This window comes from Balaenoptera ricei, chromosome X, assembly GCF_028023285.1.
Source record: "Balaenoptera ricei isolate mBalRic1 chromosome X, mBalRic1.hap2, whole genome shotgun sequence".
NCBI lineage: Eukaryota > Metazoa > Chordata > Mammalia > Artiodactyla > Balaenopteridae > Balaenoptera > Balaenoptera ricei.
The window spans coordinates 21,042,631-21,068,892 of record NC_082660.1 but is presented as its reverse complement, the minus strand read 5'-3'; the positions used below and the strand labels follow the sequence as shown (position 1 = coordinate 21,068,892).

The 26,262-nt window shown below is 41.0% G+C and overlaps 1 protein-coding gene across 2 annotated transcripts in view; it reads right to left on the bottom strand.

Annotated features, from left to right (window-relative positions):
- The window catches only part of PDK3 (pyruvate dehydrogenase kinase 3), a 77,365-nt gene that overhangs the window by 39,599 nt on the left and 11,504 nt on the right, over positions 1 to 26,262 (bottom strand). For both annotated transcript variants that reach the window (XM_059909991.1, XM_059909992.1), the window contains exons 2-5: positions 14,978 to 15,119; positions 11,147 to 11,218; positions 6,991 to 7,175; positions 5,276 to 5,365 (exon numbers count right to left, since the gene is read on the bottom strand). In XM_059909991.1, the coding sequence (XP_059765974.1) occupies positions 5,276 to 5,365; positions 6,991 to 7,175; positions 11,147 to 11,218; positions 14,978 to 15,119 (489 nt within the window). The remainder of the gene's footprint in view (positions 1 to 5,275; positions 5,366 to 6,990; positions 7,176 to 11,146; positions 11,219 to 14,977; positions 15,120 to 26,262) is intronic.

The window sequence follows — 26,262 nt, the reverse complement described above, 5'->3', positions numbered from 1 at the left end:
TTCACGTGGTATAACTTACACCAACAGTGTGAGGACAAGTAAGTGACCCTTAGTAAGCATATGCCTCACCAAGTGGAAGAAGCGTCAGGGCATTCTAGAAAGTATATACAAGCCAAGCGTCCTCAGGGTGCTGTGGGTAGGATTTATGATTTATGAAGGGAATGAAGGTGGCAGAAGAGCTGATGATGTGGAAGCTGCTTCGCGGGTTCATGCAGTTGCAGAATCTGAAACCAGTCTCCACTGTTGTCTTAAGGGAAGAGGCTATTAAGAAATGAAAAACACGGTTTGAAAGAAGTGGTGGGGAACAGGGAGCAGCGCAGTCCTTGCCCCTCTCCCCATGAGTGTGAGGGTAGAAGTGTGCTGGCGGAGGTGACATTCCCCGTGGCAGAGGGGCATTGGGGGGTGATCATCATGGGATACAGCTTTGCCAGGAGCCCAGGCTTTAAGTTGTGCCAGACGAGTGGTAGGAATGGTTACATGAGAGGATGGAGTAAAATGTGTTCATGGTAACTGGTGGACTCATTGGGTATAAAGTCAAAAGGGGCAGGAGAAAGAGTGAAGATAAAGCTGTGAGTGAGCGCGGGAAGAGGGAGAGGGTGGGAGGCGACCTGGCCCAGGGTCAAAACCTCGACTAAAAAGGCCAAAGAAAGCAGGAGGCACAAACTTCTAGTTTCTTTCTTTCAAATACTGATCCAACTGTTTTGCACACAATCTTCCACTACTCTTTGGTATGAAACTTCTGTCCCTGAGAGGAGTGATGCAAGCGTGGATGAGAGTAATTCCAGCCCTTGAGGAATTTACACCCCCATGAGAGAGACCAACAGAAGTACAGAACGATGCCAAGACCAGGCAGGATGTAATAAGTCCAGTAAGAGCCACACAGGCAGTAAGTGCTCAAAACAACGGCTTCTGCTCTCCTCCAGCGTCCAGCCTCATCCTCTGATTCACTTGAGCGCTGCTTCATCCCTCTGCCCTAACAACTGCCGAGAACTCTCCGTTACTTCTCTACTTACACTGACTCATGGTTAAAATCTCTCTAAAAAATTAGTGAGAGACTTTTTGTGAAGAAACAATGAGATGCTAAAAAGAAGTATGTTTTTTTAACATCTTTACTAGAGTATAATTGTTTTACAATGGTGTGTTAGTTTCTGCTTTATAACAAAGTGAATCAGCTATACATATACATGTATCCCCATATCCCCTCCCTCTTGCATCTCCCACCCACCCTCCCTATCCCACCCCTCTAGGTGATCACAAAGCACCGAGCTTATCTCCCTGTGCTATGCGGCTGCTTCCCACTAGCTATCTGTTTTACATTTGGTAGTGTATATATGTCCATGCCACTCTCTCACTTCCTCCCAGCTTACCCTTCCCCCTCCTCGTGTCCTCAAGTCCATTCTCTCTCTACGTCTGCGACTTTATTCCTGTCCTGCCCCTAGGGTCTTCAGAACCATTTTTTTTTAAAGGGAGTATGTTTTTACAACTTTATTATGAAAAATTGCAGACGTTGACGGAAGTGCAGAGCACAGTGCAGAGAGTCCTCGTGCACTCGTCACCAGCCTCAACACAGCCTGATCTTTTTCACTGCCCTCTTCGTAATTTCGAAGCAAATCCCACAAGGCATTTCATACCATGTGTGATATTTCAAAATACCTCTCTCGAAGCTAGGACACCTTAAAATAACCACAATACCAATATCATACCTAAAAAAATTAACAATATTTCTTGAAATATTTCATCAAATATTCAATTGTCTTATAAATGTCCTAAATGTTTTAAAATATTTTATAATTTATGCCAGAAACAAAAGCAAAAGCACCAACTTATTATATAATCAATGGTATAAATGAGAAGGCAAATGACTCACGTGATGCCCAAGGATGCTCATGAACTTGTCTACCTACAGCCCTTCCTGGGTGCTAGTGCTGCTTCAGGAGCTCTACATATATTAACTCACTTAACCCTAGGATATAGCTGAATTGCCAAGAGCACCATTTTATTGATGAAGAAACTGAGGCCCAAAGAGGTTATGTAACATGTCCAAGGTCACCTAGCTAACCTAAATGTCTATCAGCTGATGAATAGATAAAACTAAATGCAGTCTATCCATACAATGGAATATTATTGGGTCATAAAAAGAAACAAAGTAACGATTTATGCTACAACATGGATGACACTTGAAAACATTGTGTTAAGTGAAAGAAACCAATCACAAAAGACCACATACTGTGCGATTTCATTTATATGAAAGGTCCAGAATAGGAGTATCTATAGAGACAGCAAGTACTGGGTTGGCCAAAAGGTTTGTTTAGTTTTTTCCGTAAGATGGCTCTAGTAGTAGCACTTAATTGTCTTTAACTTCATTTGAAACAATTTTGTTAGATTGTATGTGACAGCTGTCACATCAGTGTGCATTTAAAAAAAGACATCAAAATTGGTGAATTTTTGTGTAGCCATTTTAATATTGAAGATGGAAGAAAAAAAGCAACATTTTTGGCCTATTATGTTCTATTATTTCCAGAAAGGTAAAAATGCAACTCAAACGCAAAAAAAGATTTGTGTAGTATATGAAGAAGGTGCTGTGACTGATCGAACATGTCAAAAATGGTTTGAGAAGTTTCGTGCTGGAGATTTCTCGCTGGAAGATGCTCCACGGTTGGGTAAACCAGTTGAAGTTGATAGCGATCAAATCGAGACATTAATTGAGAACAATCAACGTTATACTATGTGGAAGATTGCTGACATACTCAAAATATCCAACATGAGCACTGAAAATCATTTGCACCAGCTTGGTTATATGAATCACTTTGATGTTTGGGTTCCACATAAGTGAAAAAAACGTTCTTGACAGTATTTTGGCATGCGATTCTCTACTTAAATGTAATGAAAATGTTCCGTTTTTAAAACAAATCGTGACTGGTGATGAAAAGTGGATACTGTGCTACAGTGTGGAATAGAAGAGATCGTGGGGCAAGCGAAATGAACCACCACCCACCACACCAAAGGCCAGTCTTCTTGCAAAGAAGGTGATGTTGTCTATATGGTGGGATTGGAAGGGAGTCCTCTATTATGAACTCCTCCTGGAAAACCAAACAATTAATTCCAACAAGTACTGCTCCCAATTAGACCAACTGAAAGCAGCACTCGACCCGAAAAGCGTCCAGAGTTAGTCAACAGAAAACGCATAATCTTCCATTAGGATAATGCAAGACCGCATGTTTCTTTGATGACCAAGCAAAAACTATTACAGCTTGGCTGGGAATATCCGATTCATCTGCCATATTCACCAGACACTGCACCTTCAGATTTCCATTTATTTCGGTCTTTACAAAATTCTCTTAATGGAAAAAATTTCAATTCCCTGGAAGACTGTAAAACGCACCTGGAACAGTTCTTTGCTCAAAAAGATAAAAAGTTTTGGGAAGATGGAATTATGAAGTTGCCTGAAAAATGGCAGAAGGTAGTGGAACAAAAGGGTGAAGATGTGGTTCAATAAAGGTCTTGGTGAAAATGAAAAATGCGTCTTTTATTTTTACTTAAAAACGGAAGGCACTTTTTGGCCAACCCAATAGATTAGTGGTTGCCTAGGGCTGGGGAGAGGGGTAGTGGGGAGTGACTGCTAATGGCTATGGGGTTTTCTGGGGGGTGATGAAAAAGTTCTAAAATTGGATTATGGTGATGGTTGCACAACTCCGTAAATAAACTAGAAACCCCTGAATTGTACACTTTAAATGGGTGAATTGTATGGCATGTGAATTGTACCACAATAAAGCTTTTTGTTAAAGTAAATTACCGAAAAGTTGAACATTTCTCAAGCCAAGGAATATTTATTGACCATCTACACAGGCATATACTAAGTTCTATGTGAGTCACAAAACAAGTATAAGACAAACACCCTGACTTCAAATTGCTTGCAGTTCAAGAGAAAAGGCACACATGCAATATATTATAATGCACTTTTGCTTTATGAGTGTGTGCCTTTTTTCCTAAGGGCAGTCAACTATCTGAACCAGGTTTCCTGAATCATAAAAGCCACTGGGCTAGGCCCAGATGAACATACAGGTGGTGATAAGACCAATCCTGCTTCCCTCCCCTGCTGGGGGCCTACAGAGGGTTACCTTGTGAGAGAGAAACCTACATACAGGATTCTTAGGGTGCTGAAGCTGAGCCTATTCACTTATAACTGAAGTAATGTGAGTAAATATTTTCTAACTAAACAGAGGCCAGGGCAGGCTGACAAGCCCAGCCTGAGCTCAGGCCACCGGTGGGATGCCCAGGGTAACCAAACAGCACAGGTTTTCCTTAGCTTTAGTGGCTGAAGATCTGGTCGGTTCCCCCACTGGGGAGGCTGTCCACATGGGGTCCCGTTCCTTGGCCCTCCAAGCTCCAAGAGCAAAGGTCACTCTGCTTGAGGCAGGCTTGAGAGCTCTGCCAAGGAGACAAGGCCCTCGTCTGCCTCCTACTCATTTAGCTACACAATCCAGAAAAAGTAAGAGCAACAGAGATCCCAATGAAGATCGGGGAGAGCTATGGTCCTGAGACTAGTAAGGTGTGTGTTTAGATGAGGAGAGGAGGGCCACAGGAGGAGACACAATCTAGGAAAGGGGACAGTCTGGGGATCTGAGGCTGCAGAGAATAACCCTAACACCGAAGAAAACTGAAGAGGTCCAGGAACCTGGTGGATCACTTACAACCAGGAAGGCTTTCTGGAGCTAGCAGTTATCTTAAATGAAAAATGAGGAGACTGCTGTTCAAATTCCAAGCGCCCAGGCACTAGGAACATATGGCTCTAGGGTTCTGTGCTACCCTGAGGCTGCTGGAACAGAGGCCAGCTCCACACCCAGGGAACCCGTGAAGCCCAAATGCCATGGAGATTCTAAAACCTGGAGCGCATGTCAGAAAGACGTATACATTTTACAAACACGTGAATTCAGCTGAACTTTATAACAGGGGTTTGCATTCTCTGAAATTTTCAGACAGTGGTGGCAATTGAATCTTAAGACTCTTAAGCTAACAAATATTTACTGTTTAGCGAGAACTATAAGAAAAGCCTTAGTCAATGAAGTAGAAACTCCGATTTTGAACATTACTAATTATGCATCGCTTCCTGAGCCACCTAGAAAGAACATGGCATATTTGGATCAAATGGCTTGGGCCCAAAGTGGCCTGATGAACCAGCAAACAGTTCAGCGCCATAACCCTACAGCCAAGCTGCCTCAACGAAACCACAATCCTACTGGAACCACAACCGCTAACGTTACATTGGCCTCCTTACCTTTCACAACATCAGCCACGTTGCAAGTGGGATCAATGCTTCCTATGTGTTTGGGATGCGCAGGATTGGTGTCACCGCCAAACAGAAGTGCTAAACAAACACAAGAGAAAAGGGAGAGGATTAAAAACACAGCAGGCTAGGATGGTCAGGCAGAGAAATATGCGGCTTGTAAGTTTTGAAAAGATTTTCTTATTGTGAAAACCGTTTTAGCATCCACAGTGACTTAGCGCAACAGAATCCACTCAATTGGTGGGTGATCAGCTATCAGACAACTGAGGAGGAAGGATGTGCTGTGAAATCTGCCAGGTGCAGTTAGCAGGTCCTAAAGCAGTGACATGGGCCAGGTATCCAACCCACTCTCCCCAACAATGGTGCAGTCTGCACCATTACACCAGGCTTACACAGGGTCTTCACCATGCGCACTTCAAATGCCTCCATTGTGGAGCTTATTTTTCACCGTACTACACACGAACGCTATTTGTGCAAGCGTTTTTAAAAGTACATTTAACTACTTTCATAATATACAAGGTTTGCAAAATTTTACTTCTGAAAAAAACCAAAAGGAGCCCCCAAAGAAAAAAGTAATCTGAATTCAAATGTTTATATGTGTAGCTATTTTTAAATCAAACAAAAATTGGGAATAACTTAGACTTCACAAAAGGAGAATGTTTAAATAAAATAGGTAGAGATTTTAATTATGAAAAAGGACAAATATGGGCATTAGGCCAATACGTAAAGTGCCAACTAATTAAGTGGAAGAAAACCAAGAGGTGTGCAAACTTAATCAATGATCGAAAAACATGTACGTATATATGTAGACACACATATGTAGGTCAGAAAGAAACTGTAGTTATCTAAGTAGTTTAAATAGTATTTGGGTTCTTTTTTTTTCCCTATAAATTTCCTGTAAACTGTCAAACATTTACATTTTAAACAGACACACATTTAGAACAAACCCACATTTAATAGCTGCATAACATTTGTTTATCCAAATAAAACACATTAGTAAAATGAAGATGCTCTGTCCATTTTCTGACTCAACAAAGAGGGTGAATTAGACTCTAGACACCTGGATGCTTTTTCATAAGAATTACGAAATCGGACAAAGAAACACGCTGAAAATCAGTTTAAAAGTTTTTGTGGAGAGAATTTTAGTTGTTTTTTTTTTCTTATCTGCTTATCAGCCTAGAGAGGAGACTAAAACTCTCAATACAAGATTAGGGTTTGACAATCCCACTTAATCTGATTTCAGTGATCACTGTGAAATAAAAGATCTATTGCTCATATTGCCAACTTGTCAGTTCAATATTCTTAGTATCAATGTTTTTAAAACCAAAAAGGAAAACATGTGACATCCTGAATGAAGACTAGAACAGACCCTAGAGACACTGAAAAGTATTCAGAGATGAACACCCGGCTGCCATTAAAGCCGGTCCCTCACCCCCACCAGGAATGTAACAGCAGAGGCTTAAAAGGCAGGCAGTGGTCCTGTCTTGAATATGAGCACCCAAAAGCCTTTAAAGGATTTCTTTTAACAGAGAGTTCTAGTGATAAGCTTTTTCATAGATAGGACTCACTTAGGAAAAACTGAACTAGAAATGAAATTTCTAGACAAAAATGCAGATCAGTAAATTAAAAATGAAGCAACAGGAAAACATTTTGGAGAAATCACTCTGGTTATCTTTTCAAAACTGGACCAAGAAAACCCAACTTACTGTGCTGGTTAATAAGCATGCGGAAAGAGATGCGGTTGGTATAAAACCGGTCCAGAAAATACTGGATGTTACTGCTAATGAACGGATCAAACCCAAACTTCTCCTTGTACTCGATCACTCCTTGGGCCATTGTAGGAACCACATCATTGTGTCTATTTCTGACTTTAATTAGAACTTGTAGAAAGCTGTGTGGGAAGGAAACAAAAAAATGGTCAAAATGGTCAAAATCTCATGGGCTAATGTATAAACTTCCCAGGTCTATCTCAGGACTATTTACCTGTTGGTATTTTTATAAGGCAGAGACATCATTATCATCATAGGCTACAAGGAAGTACTCATGAGAAACTAAAGTATTACTCAGTTTTTGCTTGAAACTTTCTACAGAAAGTCTTCCTTCAGAGATACAAAAAGTAGAAGGTTCTAGTAAAGAAAAAAATGCTCAAATACCTTTTTAGGAATCCACTGACTTTCTGGATAAGTGATTACTAATAAAACAAATTCTATAAATGTTTGCTGAACACATAATTGCAGAATATATTAATATTTCTTCTGAAAACATGAAGACAATACCAAAAATCTCCAACGATTTATTATGGCGTCTTAAAGAAATAGCTTCCATGAAGAAATAATGTCAAACTTTTTAAGAATAAAATTTTGAAACGTATTTCTCACAGCAGTAAAATACGGTGATGAAATGTAGACAGAACAAAGGTGATTAAGACAAACCTATTCAAGAATTCCAGTATATTACTGTAAAGGTGCAGAGGGGAAAATATATTGAGAATGGTAACTAAGAACAGAAAGACAAGTCAATGGAACCAAATAAAAAGCTTGGAACCAGGATCAAGGGTGAATGAGTATGTGTGTGTAAAAATTCAGCATATCGATAAAGTGACAAGTCAGTAGGAAAACAAATTAGTTGGGACAGCTGGCTAACAATTTAAGTCACACCTCAATTTTAAGCTTTAAGCCCAAAAATGGGTTAAAAAACTTAAATGTAAAAGGGTGAAATTGTAGAAAAGGACAAAGAAAATCAGCTGAATAAGTATATAACCTTGGAGTAAAGGGAGGCTGTTCATTATACCAAAGGCAGAAACCATGATGAAACAAATAATAGGACTATGCAGGATTTCAGCAATTTTATAGGGACACACATTATAAAGTCCAAAAAAAGTGAAAGCTGGGAAAAATATATTCACAAGAGTTACTATTCTTAGTGAAGGAAAAGATGACCACCCTAACAGAAAACTAGGCAAGGGGCCTGGTATCAATAGAAAATGTACCAGAGGAAACGCAAACACCAACAACCTCACCTTCAAAATAATAAAAGAAAAGCAAATTAAAACAATGCAACACTATTCTCCGCTTACAGACTGGCAAAGAATAACCAGTCAGCCAGAGTGTGGGAGCATAACTGATGCATTTCTAGGGGCAATTGAGCAGCCTATATCAAAAGCCAAAGAAAGTCATTCCACTCCCAGGAATTGATTCTAGGAAAATAACTGGACAAGGCCAATAGCTGTATTTAAGGGCTGTTCTTTAGAGCACTGCTTATAGTAGCAAGAAAACCACGAACTATTCTAAAACCCAATGACAGGAGGTCAAATCACATGAGTTATCTGCAGATGGACCACTATGAAACTGCTAATAATGGTGTAGGTCTATAATGCTGACACTGTTATTTTTGTAAAACACACACACACACACACACACACACACACACACACACACACACAACATTCTACACATATAGAAATATATATGCCTAGTTAAAAGTGTAAATGGAAGGAAAATGTTAACAGTGGTTGTCCCCCAGTAATGGAAATTTGGAGTGACCTTATTTACCCAAATAGTCTTATTTTCTCAATGATGAAATATTTCTGTAACAAATACATATGTGCAAAGACAGCAAAGATGAATAAATCAACTCAGAAATTAGAAGGTCATAATTATTCACAAGAAATTTTCTAATGGACCATTTATCCTTTACATAATGCTCTTCCCATCGTATTCATAAATTAAATATTACTAAACTGAAACAATTCATTACAGTAGAAAAGTGCCTCAACTTATCTGAGGGGAGGAGACTTGCTTCAACGGTTCAATTCTCAGACTACTTCCCCAATCTTCTGGGGCTCTTCTAAACTTTATCATTATGACAAACATCCTTGTCCTCTAAGCTACTTTCACTTTACTGAAATGGTTTCCCTGCCCATGACTGCTATATAACCTCTCACTGATAAGAAAAGGCTGCTACGATGAGCAGAACTCCCCATTCCTTCCTTCATTGCAAACATCAGGCTTCTACAATCCCAAGTCTCTTAACTAGCTTCATGGCAACCTGGACAAGTTACTAAACGTCACTGAGCGAGAGCTATTATCATTACAATCTCGTACACATTGGATCCAGCACTTGGCAGTTTCCAAAGCAGGCTCGCGTCCATAAATCGCATCTGACTGATAACCTGTTCCAGAAACTGAGACAGGACTCCTGGAAACACACGGCAGAAATTTAATATCATAAACTTCCACAAATCTATATCCCAAAATTTGAAGCTATAGAGGTCAGTCCTAATTTGGAGGATATCAGCCAAACTGTAACTAGCTAATGACTTTTGAGAAACCAAACTTCTGAGTTCATTTAACTTTGATAACTTAAACGACAGCAAGGCCTTACAACAAGGAAAACACTACAGCTGGGGGCTCTAATCCAATGCCTCCCCTTCCACATTTCAAAGACCCATTAGCAAAACACCTAGCAAAGTATAAAACAGGTCAGGACTTTTTTCCCTTTGTATTTTAATTTGTAACTACATTTCAGCTAGCTACTCATGACTCAGACCAGCAGTTCTGGCAGTATGGCGCATTGCAAAGAGCAATGTACCAAGGAAGAGGAAACATGATTTACAGATCCAGCTCTGCTCCTAACTAATGTTACAATCTTGGGGAAGTCACCTCACATCTTGGACCTCAGTTTTCTTATCTGTGAATTGAGAGAGCTGGGTTAAATGCCTCCAGCTAAGGTCTCTTATGTAACGCGGTGCTTCTTCGTTCTTTTTATGGAACACCTACATGTAAGGCATTTGGTGTCACGATGATGTGGGTCAGGTTTCTACTTAGAAAGAAATTCCTCAGCACAACAGGCCTGCCATATGCATTCACTGATGGGTACGTGAAAGAGGAGGAAAGTAATGTGAAGGGGACACAATTTCTCTTGGGGGTGAAAAAATCACTCTCAGAGCTAGGGTCAGCGTTTCCTGGTTAAATGAAAAAGAAAAACCAGAAATATTTTCCATCAGCATGAGAATTTAGCAGCCTTCGTGCCTAACAGCAGCAACAGAATTCAGAATAGCTGTTCTGTTAATAGCATACTCTTTTATGCTGCTCCAAAATAAAAGCATTATTGATTCTCTGAGCTCAAATGTAGTATCGCATTGAAAATTTAAAAACAAATTGTAAAGGACTAAGTACATAAACTCATGTATACACAGAGGCCAGTGCGTTCTTAAAACTACCACTAGGTGGAACATTTACTGCAATATTTACAGTGAGTGCCCAGAACCAGTTCACCAGAAGACAAGTATTAAGAATTAGATCATGGGGCTTCCCTGGTGGCGCAGTGGTTGAGAATCCGCCTGCCAATGCAGGGAACACGGGTTCGAGCCCTGGTCTGGGAGGATCCCACATGCCGCGGAGCAACTGGGCCCGTGAGCCACAACTACTGAGCCTGCGCGTCTGGAGCCTGTGCTCTGCAACAAGAGAGGCTGCGATGGTGAGAGGCCCGCGCACCGCGATGAAGAGTGGCCCCCACTTGCCACAACTAGAGAAAGCTCTCGCCCAGAAGCGAAGACCCAACACAGCCAAAAATAAATTAATTAATTAATTAATTTAAAAAAATATGTACTTAAAAAAAAAAAAAAAAAAAAGAATTAGATCATGAAGCGTAATTGGAAGGGTCATTATTCCCTTGGTACTATGTTAAATTCTTAACTCAAATTTTAAAAAACTGCAACGTTGAGTTCTTACCCATTAAGAAACCTGATGCTTTCGGCCAAGTTGTACTTCTTGGTTCTTAATGACATGAAGTTCCATTTACCAAAACATTTTTTAACCTAGATATTTTGACTTTTTCAGTTAAGTCTGGTACCATACTTACTTATCCAAGACGTGTGGATCTTCAGGGCTCTTATTTTCATATTCTAGAAGTTCAAGAAAACTCTGCATATACCTGAAAACAAAGAGATACTATGTTAGTTGCCTACCCTACATCCATCCTCCTTTCCCTTTTCCTTAGGAGTACACTAAATTTCCACCCAGGTATCCATCCAATCCCCTCCACCCGCCATGTAGCCCAAGTGCTTCCGGGGAAGCTGATACCATGCAAAGCTCCTGGGTGGCCCGGTTTTTCTCTTGGTAATCCTATTTCTCTTGTCACTAATTCCTAATTAGTCCGATAGTTCTGGCCTAAGCCTGTCACTGAGTCGCATTTCCCTGGACACAGGGATTGGCTCAGGAATGGACATCACTGCCTCGATTCAGGCCAGTAAAATAAGAGAGCAGACTTGCTGGCGGTCTTTGGGAGAGAAATTAACTTGCTCTGCTTTTGGACAATGTGGTCCATGGATGTAAAGCCTGGAACTGCTGCAGCTATTCTGTCACCAGGAGAAAATCCAGCCAGAAAATGAAGCCGACCCCATGGAAAGTAGGGCCTTGATAATCTCGTGAATCTCTGAATCAAACCAACAGGAAAACCTCATCCTATGGCTGGATCTTATAGTTACAATTTATTGCTTAAGCCAGGTTTAGTTGGATTTTCTGCTACTTGCTAACACACATGTCCTAACTGATACACCAAGTCTATAGTTTGATTACCAAAAAAAGTGCACAGAAAATTTAAGAAGCACGTGTGTGACCCTGAAGTGCATGCTAAGAACTTAGAACTAGGGGAGTTGCCTGGCGGTCCAGTGGTTAGGACTCGGTGCTTTCACTGCCATGGGCCTGGGTTCAATCCCTGGTTGGGGAACTAAGATCTTGCAAGCTGCATGGCACAGCAGGAAAAGGAAAAAAAAAAAAAAAAGAACCTAGAACTAGAAATAAAGAAGGTTCCTTCTCAGAGTTAACCTAATTTCATCAACATGTAATGAAGGAGAAAGAATGCCTCTTAGGCCCTCAGAAACAGCTTCTGGATTAAGAATACCGACATATCTCAGTCAGGGCCAGTATAAGAAATAATATGTCCAACAAAGATATGGAGAACAGAGGAAAAATGGGACTTAGAGAGGCACATTACAGCAGCAGCTACACCCAGACTGGACCTGCCGGATCTGGTGGGGATTCAGAGATTCCAATTACTTAGAGGTGTATGAGCTCTGCTTTGGGTCTTAACATGTCCTGAAAAAATTATCCCTTATTCTAAGTATTTCTAATAATTAATGACTACTAATCCTACTATCCCACTTTGGATAGAGGAAGAGGGCACACCAGTAACTAAAAATGACTGTTAAGCTTATAAATACATAAACAGGAAGGACGTTTTATTAATCAGCCTCACCTGAACTTTGTGACAACGCATGATACTAAAGTATGTTCATTACTGGGTATATTTTTTTTAAAGTTTCTGGGCATATAAGGCTATGAATTAGACATTGTTAAAATCATTAGGTTAAACCACCCTGAGAGGCCACAGTCAGCCATCCACAGTGATGCCCTCTGCCCTGCCACACGTCAGCAGAATTTCAGGCAGGAATCCCATCCTTCTGGAAGGGGATAGTTCATTTAAAGAGCAAAGTCATAAATGGAAAGGAGTCAAAGATTATGCTGAGTTTCCTAGCCTGAAAGTCAAGAAAGCAAGGAGAACACACTCTGACTGAGATGGGCTTCATGGCCTGTTATACTTAAGATCTGTTTTCAAGAGGAAAAGGAAATGGCAAGTAAACGCAATGCATGATCCTGAACTGGACTCATAAATCAGGGGTGGGGGTGGGGATTGCTTAAAAAGAAAAGCACTATTAGGACAACTGATGAAAGACAGAAGGGTCCACATATTAGATAATATTACTGTATCAATGTTAAATTTCCCAAATTGGATAATCAAACTGTGGTTTTCTAAGAGTTGTTCTAAGGAGATACACACTAAAGTATTTAGGGGTAAAGGGGCATGATGTGTACCATTAATCCAAATGGTTCAGAAAAAAATAATGTATTTTATGTGTGTATGTGTGTACCATACATATATATATATATTGAGAGAGGGAGAGAGAATATGAATGAGAATGATAGAACAAATGTTGCCAAATGTTAACAATTAGTGAATCTGGGTGCAAGGATATGGGAATTCTTGCTACTAGTCTTGCAAACCCTTCTGTTAAATACACAATTATTTCAAAATTGAATGTTTAAAAAAGAAAGGGAAGAAGTAACATGCACATGTTTGCAATGGCTATGGAAGAGAAATAGTAAGGAGACCAAAAAAAAAAAAAAAAAAAAGAGCTGACTCAGTAATCTCAGTCAGCAATTTGCCAGCAATTCACTCTGAAGCCCCTGAAGTGACTTTTACATAAGTGATAGTAAATGTTTGACTGTCACTGCCACCATGACTGGGGACTTGAAAGTCAGCTAGCTTACCTAGAATTCCCAGCACAGTAGCTAGCCCCAAGAGTGCTTATATACTTTCTGCTGGAAAATCTCTAATCATGGTCTTGGAGCAATAAAGAAGTCTCATGCAAACAAGTACTTGCTGTTCCTGAAACAAGCTATGAGTTTACGGTAGAATCCAAGTGACCTTGAGATGGAAGCCATGGTCGCCACCTCTTTGAGCTTTCTGGGGTCCTGGGGCCCCTGCACCTGCCTCAGTGAGGGGCTGCTGCTTGTCTGGGACAAGGATGGACCACCCAATAGAGTGCTTCTCAGATGATTCATTCTCAACCCTAAGAATTTATTATAATCAGTATTACTGAGGAATGACTGTTGAATGGCTATCTTCTTTCAGTAGCCCAGCCTCCGTTAATACTCTAGATGCCAGCTAATTCATGGCTCCACTCTCCCCATATCTGTCCACATCATTCCCGTCCCCTAAAGTGCTCTCCCTGTCCCTGTCAGTTCCACCCCCCCACCAAGGGGCAGCGCAGACCACAGTCGGCACCTCCCTCCCCCAGGCCCCCATGGCACCTCCTCAGTGCTGGCTTGAGAGCACTTTGTGCATCTGGCATCCTGAACCCCTCCAGCTTTCTCCACAGGGACTTCTTCTTTGCTTGTAGAATACAGAGGAAACAAGCAAGCGTTTCTCAAATCTATGCAAATCCCTTTCTAAAAATACACCACCTGGTCTTCCCTCCTACCACTCACCCATCCCACTCTGCCTACTGAGTGGGCAGTTTAGTCACAAATTCAACTTCCTCAATTAGACAGCACGTGCTTTAAGCATCAGAGCTACACCTGACTGAATGCTAACATACTCTGTGAAGATACTTCAGACTTTTCATGGGGGAGATGAGGCACAGCAGGTATTTCATATTTTTCACACAGGAGGTTCCCCTTTAAATGACTTAATTTGCCCTAAAATAAGTACTGTCTTCTAAAAACTTCTTTAAAAGGAAAACAGAAAAAACACGGCAGAGACTGGATCAAAGAAGCAACATCCCCCTATCCAAAGAATTGCAGACCTGCTCACATGGGACACTGCATTGCTATTCTTTTATATTTTTCTGTACTTTCCCATTTTCTTCAATGAAAAATCACATTTATAACCAGAAAAAATTTGAAAAGTCAAGAAAGTGTCTAGTACAGTTGAAAAGTTTTTTCCTTAGGACAATTATACACTGTCAGTTAAAATAAAAAAACCCCAACTTTTAATTACCTGGGAAACCCGGCTATCCTGAATGACTCATTCCCACAGAAGCAGTACGTGTACTTTTAGGGAGAATGGTCCCAATGCCAAATGTTCAGTGCATTCTGGGTAGACCCATCTGAAGCCACATTATTTACTTACCAACTCTGAACCAATCCCACCGAAGGGCGGTTAAGCAAGTTATCTGGCAGAAGATTAACTTCTCTCATTGTGTTAGCCAGGCGCACAGGAAGCTCCTTTCGTAGGAACATATATGAAGTTTTCTCACATGCATTATCTCTCCCTATTAAGAGATGAAAAATGTTCCATGATTTTATAATCTAACAGATGGAATAATAAAATGTTCTCATGGTAGCCCAGTGACTGGTCGGGAAGAGAAAATTAAGTAATCTTGCAGTCTCTAGTTAAATCTTTATCCTCTGAAATAGCAAGTTTAAGAAAATAATTTAATTAGAACAGAAAAAGAACATTTATTACAAGAGGCAACGTTGAAAGCAGTGTTTTTCCCTCAGCACAAATACATCCCTAGTGTTACCAGTGGCGGTACAAAAGTAACCTGGGACATAATCTGAATTTGTTTTCAAATAAACGCTGTGGGAAAACTGCCAAGTACAAAAGTAGGAGAACATGTAAATCCACTCCTGTTCATGGGGGTTTCCAGAAGGCAACAGACCCATTCATTCCACAACTATTCACCTACTGCGGGCCGACTGCTTCCTAAGATTTTCTTCAAATGTGTTTCTTCAGGGACCAGGAAGCAGCCACAGACCCCAGCTCTGACCGAGACACAGGATTCGGGAGGTGCCCGAGAAGCCAGCTCACAGGTGCCCTCAGAAATGGAGTGATGGACTACAGCACGTCCAAGAGGACGGAGATACAGTGTTGACTAGGAAGACAGAGGTCAGCGAGGGAGTCTTCTGTTGATTGCCTTGGGCTGGCTGTGCACACAATGTACGCGACTAGGGCACAGTGAGAGAAAAGGTACCAGGCCACCTGAAAGAGGAACCCGAGCCCTTTCCCCGGCTGCCACGTGACCAGAGCAGTTCCATGACTGGTCTTGCCCCCAAACCCCAACCTTGCTGTAAACCCAGAGATAGTTGGGGGATAGAGGATGTGATAGAAAAGACATGAGCTTTGGAGACAGAAATGTGCTTCAGCCTCAACTTCTCCATTTACCCTTGGTAAGCTTCTTAACTTCTGAGGCTCAGCTGCCTTCATCTGTAAAATGGGGATGAAACGTCAGTTTTTGTAAAGACTACATGTGACAACATGTATGGAGCCCAACACAGAGCAAGTGTTCGGCGATCATTAGTTCTTCTTCTGTCCTCTGTGATACTGATGGGTCTGTCCCGACTCTCTCACATTCGGAGAGTCCTGCCTGATGCCCCATATTCCCTGGAGGCCGCTGGGAAATAGGCAACCTCGGGGCCAGGCCCAGAGAGAGGGAAGCAGGGCTCATCGAAAGATCTTCTCCTCCAAACTCTCCTCTTTCTTCCAAATGTGATGAAGGCAGCAATAGAGATTCAGAAGTAAATCCATTCTAACACTTCCAGCCAAATTCTTTCCTGTTCTCATGGAATAAGACTGGAAATAAAAGAACCCACTGTTTTTTTGTTTTTTTTTTTTTTGGCCAAGCCGTGCGGCATGTGGGATCATAGTTCCCTGACCAGGGATTGAACACGCGCCTCCCCTGCACTGGAAGCGCGGAGTCTTAACCACTGGGCCGCCAGGGAAGTCCCACAGAACCCACTTTTGAGAGTCATCTGCAGAACCTCTTCCCTCCACTGCCCCCTGCCCCCCCTTCTCCATTTCTAAAAAAGTCAGAATAAAAGATTACATTCTTAACCCATCCCTCAGTTACCTCATTCTAAGTGAGTAGTATATTGAAGGCCTCCAATAAATCTTTAATCAATAATTCTGCCTTTGCCTTTTCTCCTAAGGGAAATACTCCAAAAAAGGAAGAGGAGTGTAATATCTCAGCAATGACCTTCCAACACTTACTCCATACACATTCATTTGGCCTTAGATGATTAACACTTAAGATGATTCAGGCTGCTTTGCTTTAGATTTTATATATATATATATATAAATTCCTAAAATGTTCTGTATATAATTTTTATGGATGGATCATTTTAAGTGCACTAAAAATGTTGATATTTCAAAACTCAGAATGAACCTCATTATAAAATGAAGGACCTATTATCTAAGTTAAAATGTGCATGTACGTTTGCACATACCAGGAGAAATACCTTGTATCCTGGTTAAATAGAAAGGACATTTTTTTAAAAACAAGCACAAAAGAAATGATGGCGGAGAAGGAAGTTAGGGAATGGGGAAGAAGCGAGAACCCTGTTGTGTTGAACTGGAACTGGAAATAGCAGTATGACCTCAGGATTTTGAAAAATTCTCTTGAGTTTTTAGGGGTATTGAAAGTTGACATGCTTAAACTTCCACATCCAGAGCACATGAGGAGCAGCACATCAGCAGCATGGGGGGGGCTGGGGGTGGGAGTAGGGTGAAGAGGGAGGGTTGGGGAAGTGACAGCGGTCTGGCAGCTGCCAGGTGGTGAGAGGCAGTCAGGTGCACGTCTCTTCTGGAAATCCACAGGGCTAGACGGCTTTCAGAATTGAAAGGTTTTCAGATTTTAGGAAGGTAAAAAAGAGTACGTGCATCCACTGCGTGCAACAGTCTACTCTACAGACACAGTACAGCTACAGCGCAATCTGTGAACGTCGACACTGAGCAGGGAAAGACCACGGACCCCAAATCACTGCAGGCCAGGTTTTGCCATGGACTTAGTCTGGGCAGCAAAGGTATAAAAAAAGAACTTCAATTTTTTTGAGCTTTTTGGACTTCAGAATTCAGATAAAAAGACTGCAGTCTGGCAGAACAGTAATGCCGAGATCAGATGCCAGAGTTAGACTTGGCTTTGAATCCTGTCCCGAGCGTCCACTGGCTTCGTGAACACCGGCAAGTGTCATTACACGTCAAAGCCTCGGTGTAGCCATCTATAAAATAAGAACAGGACCGATTTTGCAGAGGTTGCAGCAAGGGTTAAAAAGCGCTTAACATTTAACACGAACAGGTTCTTAAAACTGAGATGAGGGGGCTCATTAAATCGCAATCACTAATGATGCCGGCTGGTATAAAGCAGAGCAGCCCAAGGCGGCCGTGGGGTGCCAGATCAAACAGTCTGATGCTCACTAAGCCCTGAGAGCGTGACTGCATTCTGGTTCAGCGCGGTCGCCTGTGCTCACTTGATGATTCTACATAATTAAAAAAGGATTAAAGTATGTTCTGTGTCCCTACCATCCAATTTTATTTATTTTAAAATAAAAGGCCTTGGTGCTTCCATTGGTCAACTCTGCACTAACTGGAAGACTCAACTAACTACTAGGCGTGGCCTGAAATAACCAAAGTTTCAGGAAGCATTTATTCTAGGCTTCTTGGATTATCAGCCTTTCATAAACTAGTGTTGAAAGAAACTTTCTCTCTATACCCACCGCTCCCCCCCCCCCCCGCCGGCACTGATTAGACTGCCTCACCTGTGGGAGCGTCTCAATGATTTACTGGAAGAATAGAGAATACTTTCAGAAGTTTGTATTTTTAAAAAAAGAGTACCTGCAAAATCTCAGGTTTTGCCTCCTACATTCTAATTTAGCTTTAGAGACGAATTCTTTGTACTCAGATACCTTAATTATACATCAGCTTAAACAGAGGGATAAGTCTTTTTTAGTTAATTAGTGAGCCTAAAAATAAATATGAAATGCCTGATTTTTTTTAACCTTCCTGTGGTTTTCCTCATATAAGTATTTTATCTTATTTATTAATGTTAAGTATTCAGTTTAAATCAAAGGGTTCCAACAATCTTGTTTTTTAGTTAACTTACCAAAAAGAAACTTTTGGTTTTATCTGAATGTCCTCTCAAAAGGGTTCTGTTTTTCTAAGGCTTCTGGCATATTGAGTATTTTCCAGTTATTCTTTCCAGTCATTTGACTTCATTTTTTCCCCGCTTACTTGGCTTCTCTACATTCCTTAATTTTGATTTTCTATTTTTATTCTGCATTTCTCCATATACTTCATCTTATTCAAATTTACCAATTAAAATTTTCCCTAGTATCAGTTCAGAAAAAGATGAAGAAGCAGTGGGTGAGAGGCATGGAAAATTCTGATTTCGTGAAGCAAATAAGTCACTGGCTTAAATACACTTGTGTATTTCTTCAGTTTTTCTTCCTCTTTTGATGACCCTTTAATTCTCTTCTGTTTTCTGTTTGTTTTTCATACTTTGCCCTTTCATTGAGAAATCGGAGACAATTACTACATTTGCAAAAGGTATGACTGGCTTTGTCTAGAAAGGTTCTAAATGGCTTTCCAGTTCACCAAGACACAGGATAAACAGACACAGAAACACAAACGACTTTTTTTTTTAATTGGGGTATAGTTGTTTTACAATGTTTTGTTAGTTTCAGTAGATTCACAGCGAAGTGAATCAGCCATATGTATACATATATCCCCTCTTTTTTGGATTTCCTTCCCATTTAGATCACCACAGAGCACTAAGTAGACACAAATGAGTTTTGGTGTTTTTTTTTTTTTTCCATAAATGACTTCTGATTTAATATGCGGAGCCCTCTCAGTGATGGTCACTGATAAGAAAGGAGCATTTGACCAGCCTTCTGAGAGCAAGAGTTCCGACATTATTCTTTATACGTGGTTTCCACAGTGGCATATATTTCTGGTGAATCTCTAATCCTCTTTTCGACTAATTTACAGGAAGCAGAAAAAATAATTATTTCTTCGGTTAATGAAATGACCTGATAATGTATCTTATAATTAAAGCAGAGAGCTGAGCACATGCCTCCCAAAAATGTAGTCTCCTGTCTGGATTACTTGAAGGCTATCTTTATCCACATCTTTCAGCTTTAAGGCTTGGTAGGGGATGTTTTAGGAGTGTAAGCAAGGGAATCAGGGAGTGGAAAAGGAGGGCAAAAAATGGAAGAATTACCAGCAAGGCACTAAAACCCAACAGAATGATCAGCTCATTCTGATAATGCTGCTTTTTCTAATTACTGTCAATTAAATCTTTGAGTTTACAATGTATTTTTACCATTAACCATGTTAAAACAGGTAAAATATAACTGAGAAAATAATATTTCAGGGGCAGCTCTTTGATTTTTCTTCAGTTGTATTTATAAGATTTCAACCTTTTGACAACACTGAATTTTAGCATAAGTAATTTATTCTCAAACTTACCAGGGCTATAAACAATAATTAATTGAATAGTCCTTCAGAAGAAACAACCATTAAGTGTGAATGGAGAGCTACCAAATGATTGTGAATATCCTTCAAAAGAATCCCCTCTCTTTCTTTAGCTTCATTTATACTTTGAAAATGTTTGTTTTACTCCATGTCCAGAAATACTATTTCACTGCCTGGGAAGTTTAACAGTTTTCCTTTGTTTGGGAAAACTTATTCCTGAATTTAAAGAGATCAAAATAGGTAGTGGGTTTGGGGTCTACCAAACTTGAGGCTGCATCCACTCTAGGCCGGCCCATTCGGGTTATTATTACTAACAGCGAGCCAGAAACTTCAGAGCCAAAGAGCCAAAGATCAGGTATTTCACACACACCTCATTCCCTATCAAACTCAATGCCCCAACAACATGCAGCTATTACACTATTTCTTTCAGCCCAATGTCTATTTATTATGCTCATAGATGCTGTGGGTCAGGAATTCAGACAAGACACAGGAGGGAAGGCTGGTTTGGGACCTCAGCTGGGAAAACTTAAATGTTGGAAGAGTGACTGGACAGTGGGGGCTGGAACTATCTGAAGGCTTCCAGCTCACATATCTGACCTTGGGCCGCTTACTTAGCGACTGAGATTGCCTACTGAAGCATCGTCAGGTGGCCTCTCCATGGGCTTCCTCACAGCATGGCGATTTGGGGCTGGTTGGATTCCTGTATGGCTTCAGTAAACAAGGCAGAGGCTGCATGGCCTTTTATGACCCAGCTGCAGAAGTCACACAGCTAGTCCCCTTCTGCCATCCTCAACTGTTCTAAGCAGCCATAGACTGCCCAGACTCCAGGGGGAGGGGATCAGACCCCCCTGCGTTGGTGGAGGGCTGGCAAGGGCACATCATAGAAAAGCCTTGTCAGGGCCATCTTTGGAAAACGCCATCTGCCCCAAGATGTTCATAAGTGTACAAGATGATTTATTTCTCAAATTATACTTTAAAGCACTCTTCTACTACCTGAATTTGTTTTCTTTGGAGTCACTTTTGGGCCATTTATTTATGTTAGTTTCTCTTGCTGTAGGCTTCCCTCAGATGGCAGGTGATCCTTGCTTGTTCAGTGAGACAGCCTAAGGACTAAGTGAGTACCCAAAACACCTGATTACACAGGGCTTTTGGGTGGGGTCCTAACACCACACCAGCTTCCCTTATTCTCCTTAAACAGTTCTTTCAATGTCTTTAGAGAAGAACCCCCTCCTTGCCCTTCACTTGGCCTAGGGGTAACTGCCTGCCTATTAATGTTCTGATGATCAGGATGGAGGGTAACCCTTCTGTTTGCAGACTTCTGGTTCATTCTCCAGTTTTCACCCAGCCAGTCCTACCTGTCACTCCTGCCCTCTATCCTTGGTGCTGCATTACTGAGGTAGAAGCCCCTCCTGGGGCCACAGTGCCTCCTGAGTATGTTCTAGACCCCAGCTATCCAGTATAGGAGCCATAAGCCATTAGAGGAAATGTGAATATTCAATTATATTATAATATCAATGATAAGTTTGCTGTGATAACTGTATCATGGCTACTAGGAAAGTACTCTCATGCTTAGTCATTACATCTGCAACTTACTCTCAAGATGGTTCAGCCAAAAAGGTGTATATAGAGAGGGAGGGAAGGAGATACGGATAGGGATGGATGGAAGGGGGAAGAAGCAAATATAGCAAAGTAACTCGTGAATCTAGGTGCAAATCATGGGTGTTAACTGTACTGTTCTTATCATTTTTCCTGAGGTCTGAAATTTTACCAAATAAAAGGTTTGGGACAGACACTGTAAACAACCTAAGTATCCAACAATAAGGGAATAGTCAAATAAATTACAATATTGCATATCTACAAAGAGAAATATGCAGTCATTAAAGAGTTTTTAAAACTCAACAACAAAAAAAACAAACAACCCTATCCAAAAATGGGCAGAAGACTGAAATAGATATTTCTCCAAAGACATACAGATGGCCAATAGCACATGAAAAGATGCTCAACATCACTAATTATTAGAGAAATTCAAATCAAAACTACAATGAGGCACCACCTCACACCAGTAAGAATGGCCATCATTAAAAAGTCTACAAATCACAAATGCTGGAAAGGATGTGGAGAAAAGGGAACCCTCGTACACTGTTGATGGGAATGTAAGTTGGTGCAGCCACTATGGAAAACAGAATGGAGGTTCCTCCGAAAGCTAAAAATAGAATTACCATATGATCCAGCAATCCCACTCCTTAGCATATATCTAGACGAAACTATAATTCAAAAAGATACATGCACCCCTATGTTCATAGCAGCACTATTCACAACAGCCAAGACGTGGAATCAACCTAAATATCCATCGACAGATGAATGGGTAAAGAAGATGTGGTATATATATACAATGGAATACTACTCAGCCATAAAAAGAACGAAATAATGCCATGTGCAGCAACATGGATGGACCTAGATATTATCATACTGAACGAAGTCAGAAAGACAAATACCATATGGTATCACTTATGTGTGGAATCTAAAATATGACAAATGGGGACTTCCCTGGTGGCACAGTGGTTAAGAATCCACCTGCCAATGCAGGGCACATGGGTTCGAGCCCTGGTCCGGAAAGATCCCACATGCCGCGGAGCAACTAAGCCCGTGAGTCACAACTACTGAGCCTGTGCTCTAGAGCCCGTGAGCCACAGCTACTGAGCCCGTGTGCCACAACTACTGAAGCCCACGTGCCTAGAGTCCATGCTCCACAACAAGAGAAGCCACCGCAATGAGAAGCCCGCACACCACTACAAAGAGTAGCCCCCGCTCGCTGCACCCACGCACAGCAACAGAGACCCAACGCAGCCAAAAATAAATAAATAAATAAATAATTTAAAAAATATGACAAATGAACCTATTTACGAAATGGAAACAGGCTCACAGACATAGAGAACAGACTGGTGGTTACCAAGGGGGAGGGGGTTGGGGGAGGGCTGGAGTGGGGGGTTGGGGTGAGCAGACGTGAGCTTTTATACATGGAATGCATAAACAACAAGGGCCTACCATATAGCACAGAGAACTATATTCAATATCCTATGATAGGGGCTTCCCTGGTGGCCCAGTGGTAAAGCATCTGCCTTCCAATGCAGGGGACACAGGTTCAATCCCTGGTCAGGGACCTAAGATCCCACATGCCGTGGGGAAACTAAGCCCGTGCGCTGCAACTCCTGAGCTTGCGCACCTCAACAGAGAGCCTGCGTGCCGCAAACTACAGAGCCCACGTGCTCTGGAGCCTGCGTGCCACAACTAGAGAGAGAAAACCCGCACCTAGAGAGAAGCCACACCTAGAGAGAAGCCCGCATACCACAACAAAGACCCAAAGCAGCCAAAAAAATAATAAAAGAAAATAAATAAAAGTAAATATAAAAAAAAATAATATCCTATGATAAACCATAACGGAAAAGAATATTTTAAAAAAGAATGCATATATGTGTAACTGAATCACTTTGTTGTACAACAGAAATTAACACAACATTGTAAATCAACTATACTTCAATTTTTAAAAAATAAAATGAGTTTTTAAATAGCAGTCTTCTGAAAAAGGTCTTCCTATAACTAGAGCCGTTTTATTATTTTAAAGAAAAACACCCTACTAGAGCCATTCTATTCTAAAAACAAACAAACAAAAATCTCATACAGAACGTGCTACTATATGCAGATCTTCCTAATGGGGTCTGAAGCCCATGCTACCCTTCATGTAATGGTTTTTGATGCTCTTGTAAGAAAAGAGGGTACAGGGTGATCATGACAGGGTTCTTAATTAAGGTAAGTGAGGGTTACTGGATCCTTCCCTGAAGGAGATCTGTGTCTGTGCTGAGGGAACATGAGCGACAGCCACTAGTACCTTGATCCTCTCTCTTTAGAGATCCTATTTGTTGACTCTTTTGAAATATATGTATCCATGAACAGATTAGTGAGAAACCTGCCCCTCTGTATGCCAGATAAGGCCAAACCAAGTTGTGAGTAGATTTCACCATGGGCCCACAATTTGTGCCCTTGGCTTGGGCAACCCCTCTGTCATCACCCCCAGTCACTGAGGTCTATGTCCCATGGATCCCAAGATTCCTCAAAAAACTGAACAGTCCATCAGCACAATACCTGGCACATTGTAGGTGTTTAATATTTCCTGATTAGAACTGAAAATTAAAATACCTAGTAAGTTTCAGTATAAACTTACAATAGCAAATAAAATTCAGGGGTTCAAGATAACATTTGCTGGTAATGGTAAATTCCTCTAATAGATCACTTCATTCTGTATATTTGGTTAGGGGTATTCCAATCCTTATAGTTAGGGGAAGAAGAGCCAAAAGGTAGACAGGAAGGTGATGATAAAGTGACAGTAACTGTCAATATGGTGTGTCAGGCCAGAGAGTGGAGAGAAAAGGCAAGGATGTGTTGAGAACTGACATCACAAATAGAGCTTTGACCGGCTAAAGCATACGAGTAGCACTCATAGCCAGAGCCACCACACAGATCCACATCACCCTAATTCCAGAAAGGAGTTTAGGATCTAGTCCTAACGCTGGATTACAGAATGTCTTGTTGTCATGGAAGCAGGAACAGTTAAGTAAATGTCACACTGTACTCATCGTCGAGGTTAATTGAGCAAAACCTTAAGTTAACCATTACAGTGAATGAAGAAGATCCAAAGCCAGTCACGCTCAAAGCACAAATGAGCTGAAAGTGCTATGTTTCTTGGAAAATGATCAGTTTATATAGCTGGGACCTTCAGCCAACAAACTTTAAGATAATTAACATTCAAGGTTAAGAGCTCCCTATGCAGTTTTCATTCTTAGCAGGAAGCTGACTTTGTCCAGGATAATGCTGTGTCACTAACTTCCCATAACAAAAGCATAGCCAACATCTACTGAGCACCTACCATGTGCCATGCGCTGTGCTGCATGTTCTCAAGTTCATGGGTGCAACAGGCCTATGATTCGATGCTATTGTTTCCATTTTGTAGATCAGGACATTGAAGTGTAGTGGGATTAAGTGATTTGCCCAAGCTCGCACTGGTGGTAGGCACCAGAAACCAAGCCTTGAGTACAAGTCCACATAGACCCGTTATCATATTTCCAGGGAGAGACAATAGGCTAACAAGACAATAAACTAACAAGTGTGGGTCCTCAGAATAAAAATTGTTTCTAGTGTAAGTAAATGAAGGAGGTAGCAATCTGATAGCTCCGAAATGATAAGACTAGACAAACATTAGATTATGCAATTTCCAGATTGTCTAAAAGAACAAATTTAGACAAGACCCCAAGCATTACTAATAGAGACTCTGTTTGCTAGAAAGAATTGCACTGTGGCAAATGGTATATTATGTGGTAAGAAATGGTATGTTAAGTTGAAAGAAGAAAAGCATACGTTTAAAAGCTCAATCGACCTGCATTTTAACTGTGGTTTTGCTCCTAACTTTGCTTAGGCAAGATACTTAAACCATCTAAGCTTCAGCGTCTTCATCCAAAAAATGGAAACATCTATTTCACCTGGATGCTGTGAGAATTACAGCTACATCTGACTAATATTGTGTCTGGTGGAGAGCGGTACACAAATGTAAGTTCCCTTCGCCTCCTAGAAAGAATAATTTCTGGCTCACTTTGGAAGAGGCAGCCAAGATGTTAGGTCAACAACTAGCTGATGCTTTGGGCAGTCTCTTCATTACTCGGGGCTTCTACTTTCTCATGTGTAAAACTGGGGAGGTTGGACAGATGATCGCTAAGCTCAGGCTCCCACTGAATCAATCTATGAGGAGAAGATTTTGGTTTGTACACTTTACAGTTATTTATCCTACACCAACCTTGCCTAATGTACATTCTGGGACAACTCTGGAGAGAGCATTGCTAGTAGTGAGTAGCCAATGAAAGGAGCCAGAAATCAAGACAAAGAGTACATACATTATAGTTGTTTTCTACCAAAAAACTAAGAAAGAAACAAAGGAAGCCTCCAAGGATGCTCTGGATAAAGGACAATTGGGTTAACACTTCACACGTACCCAGAAAGCACCTTTATTACACGAACCTCCAAGGGAGAGGTAGAGAAAGCATGCCACAAACTCATGGGATGCATACATTTTGGCTAGCCTATATATATTGACATATTTGTCTCGACTTCTCATTTATCTA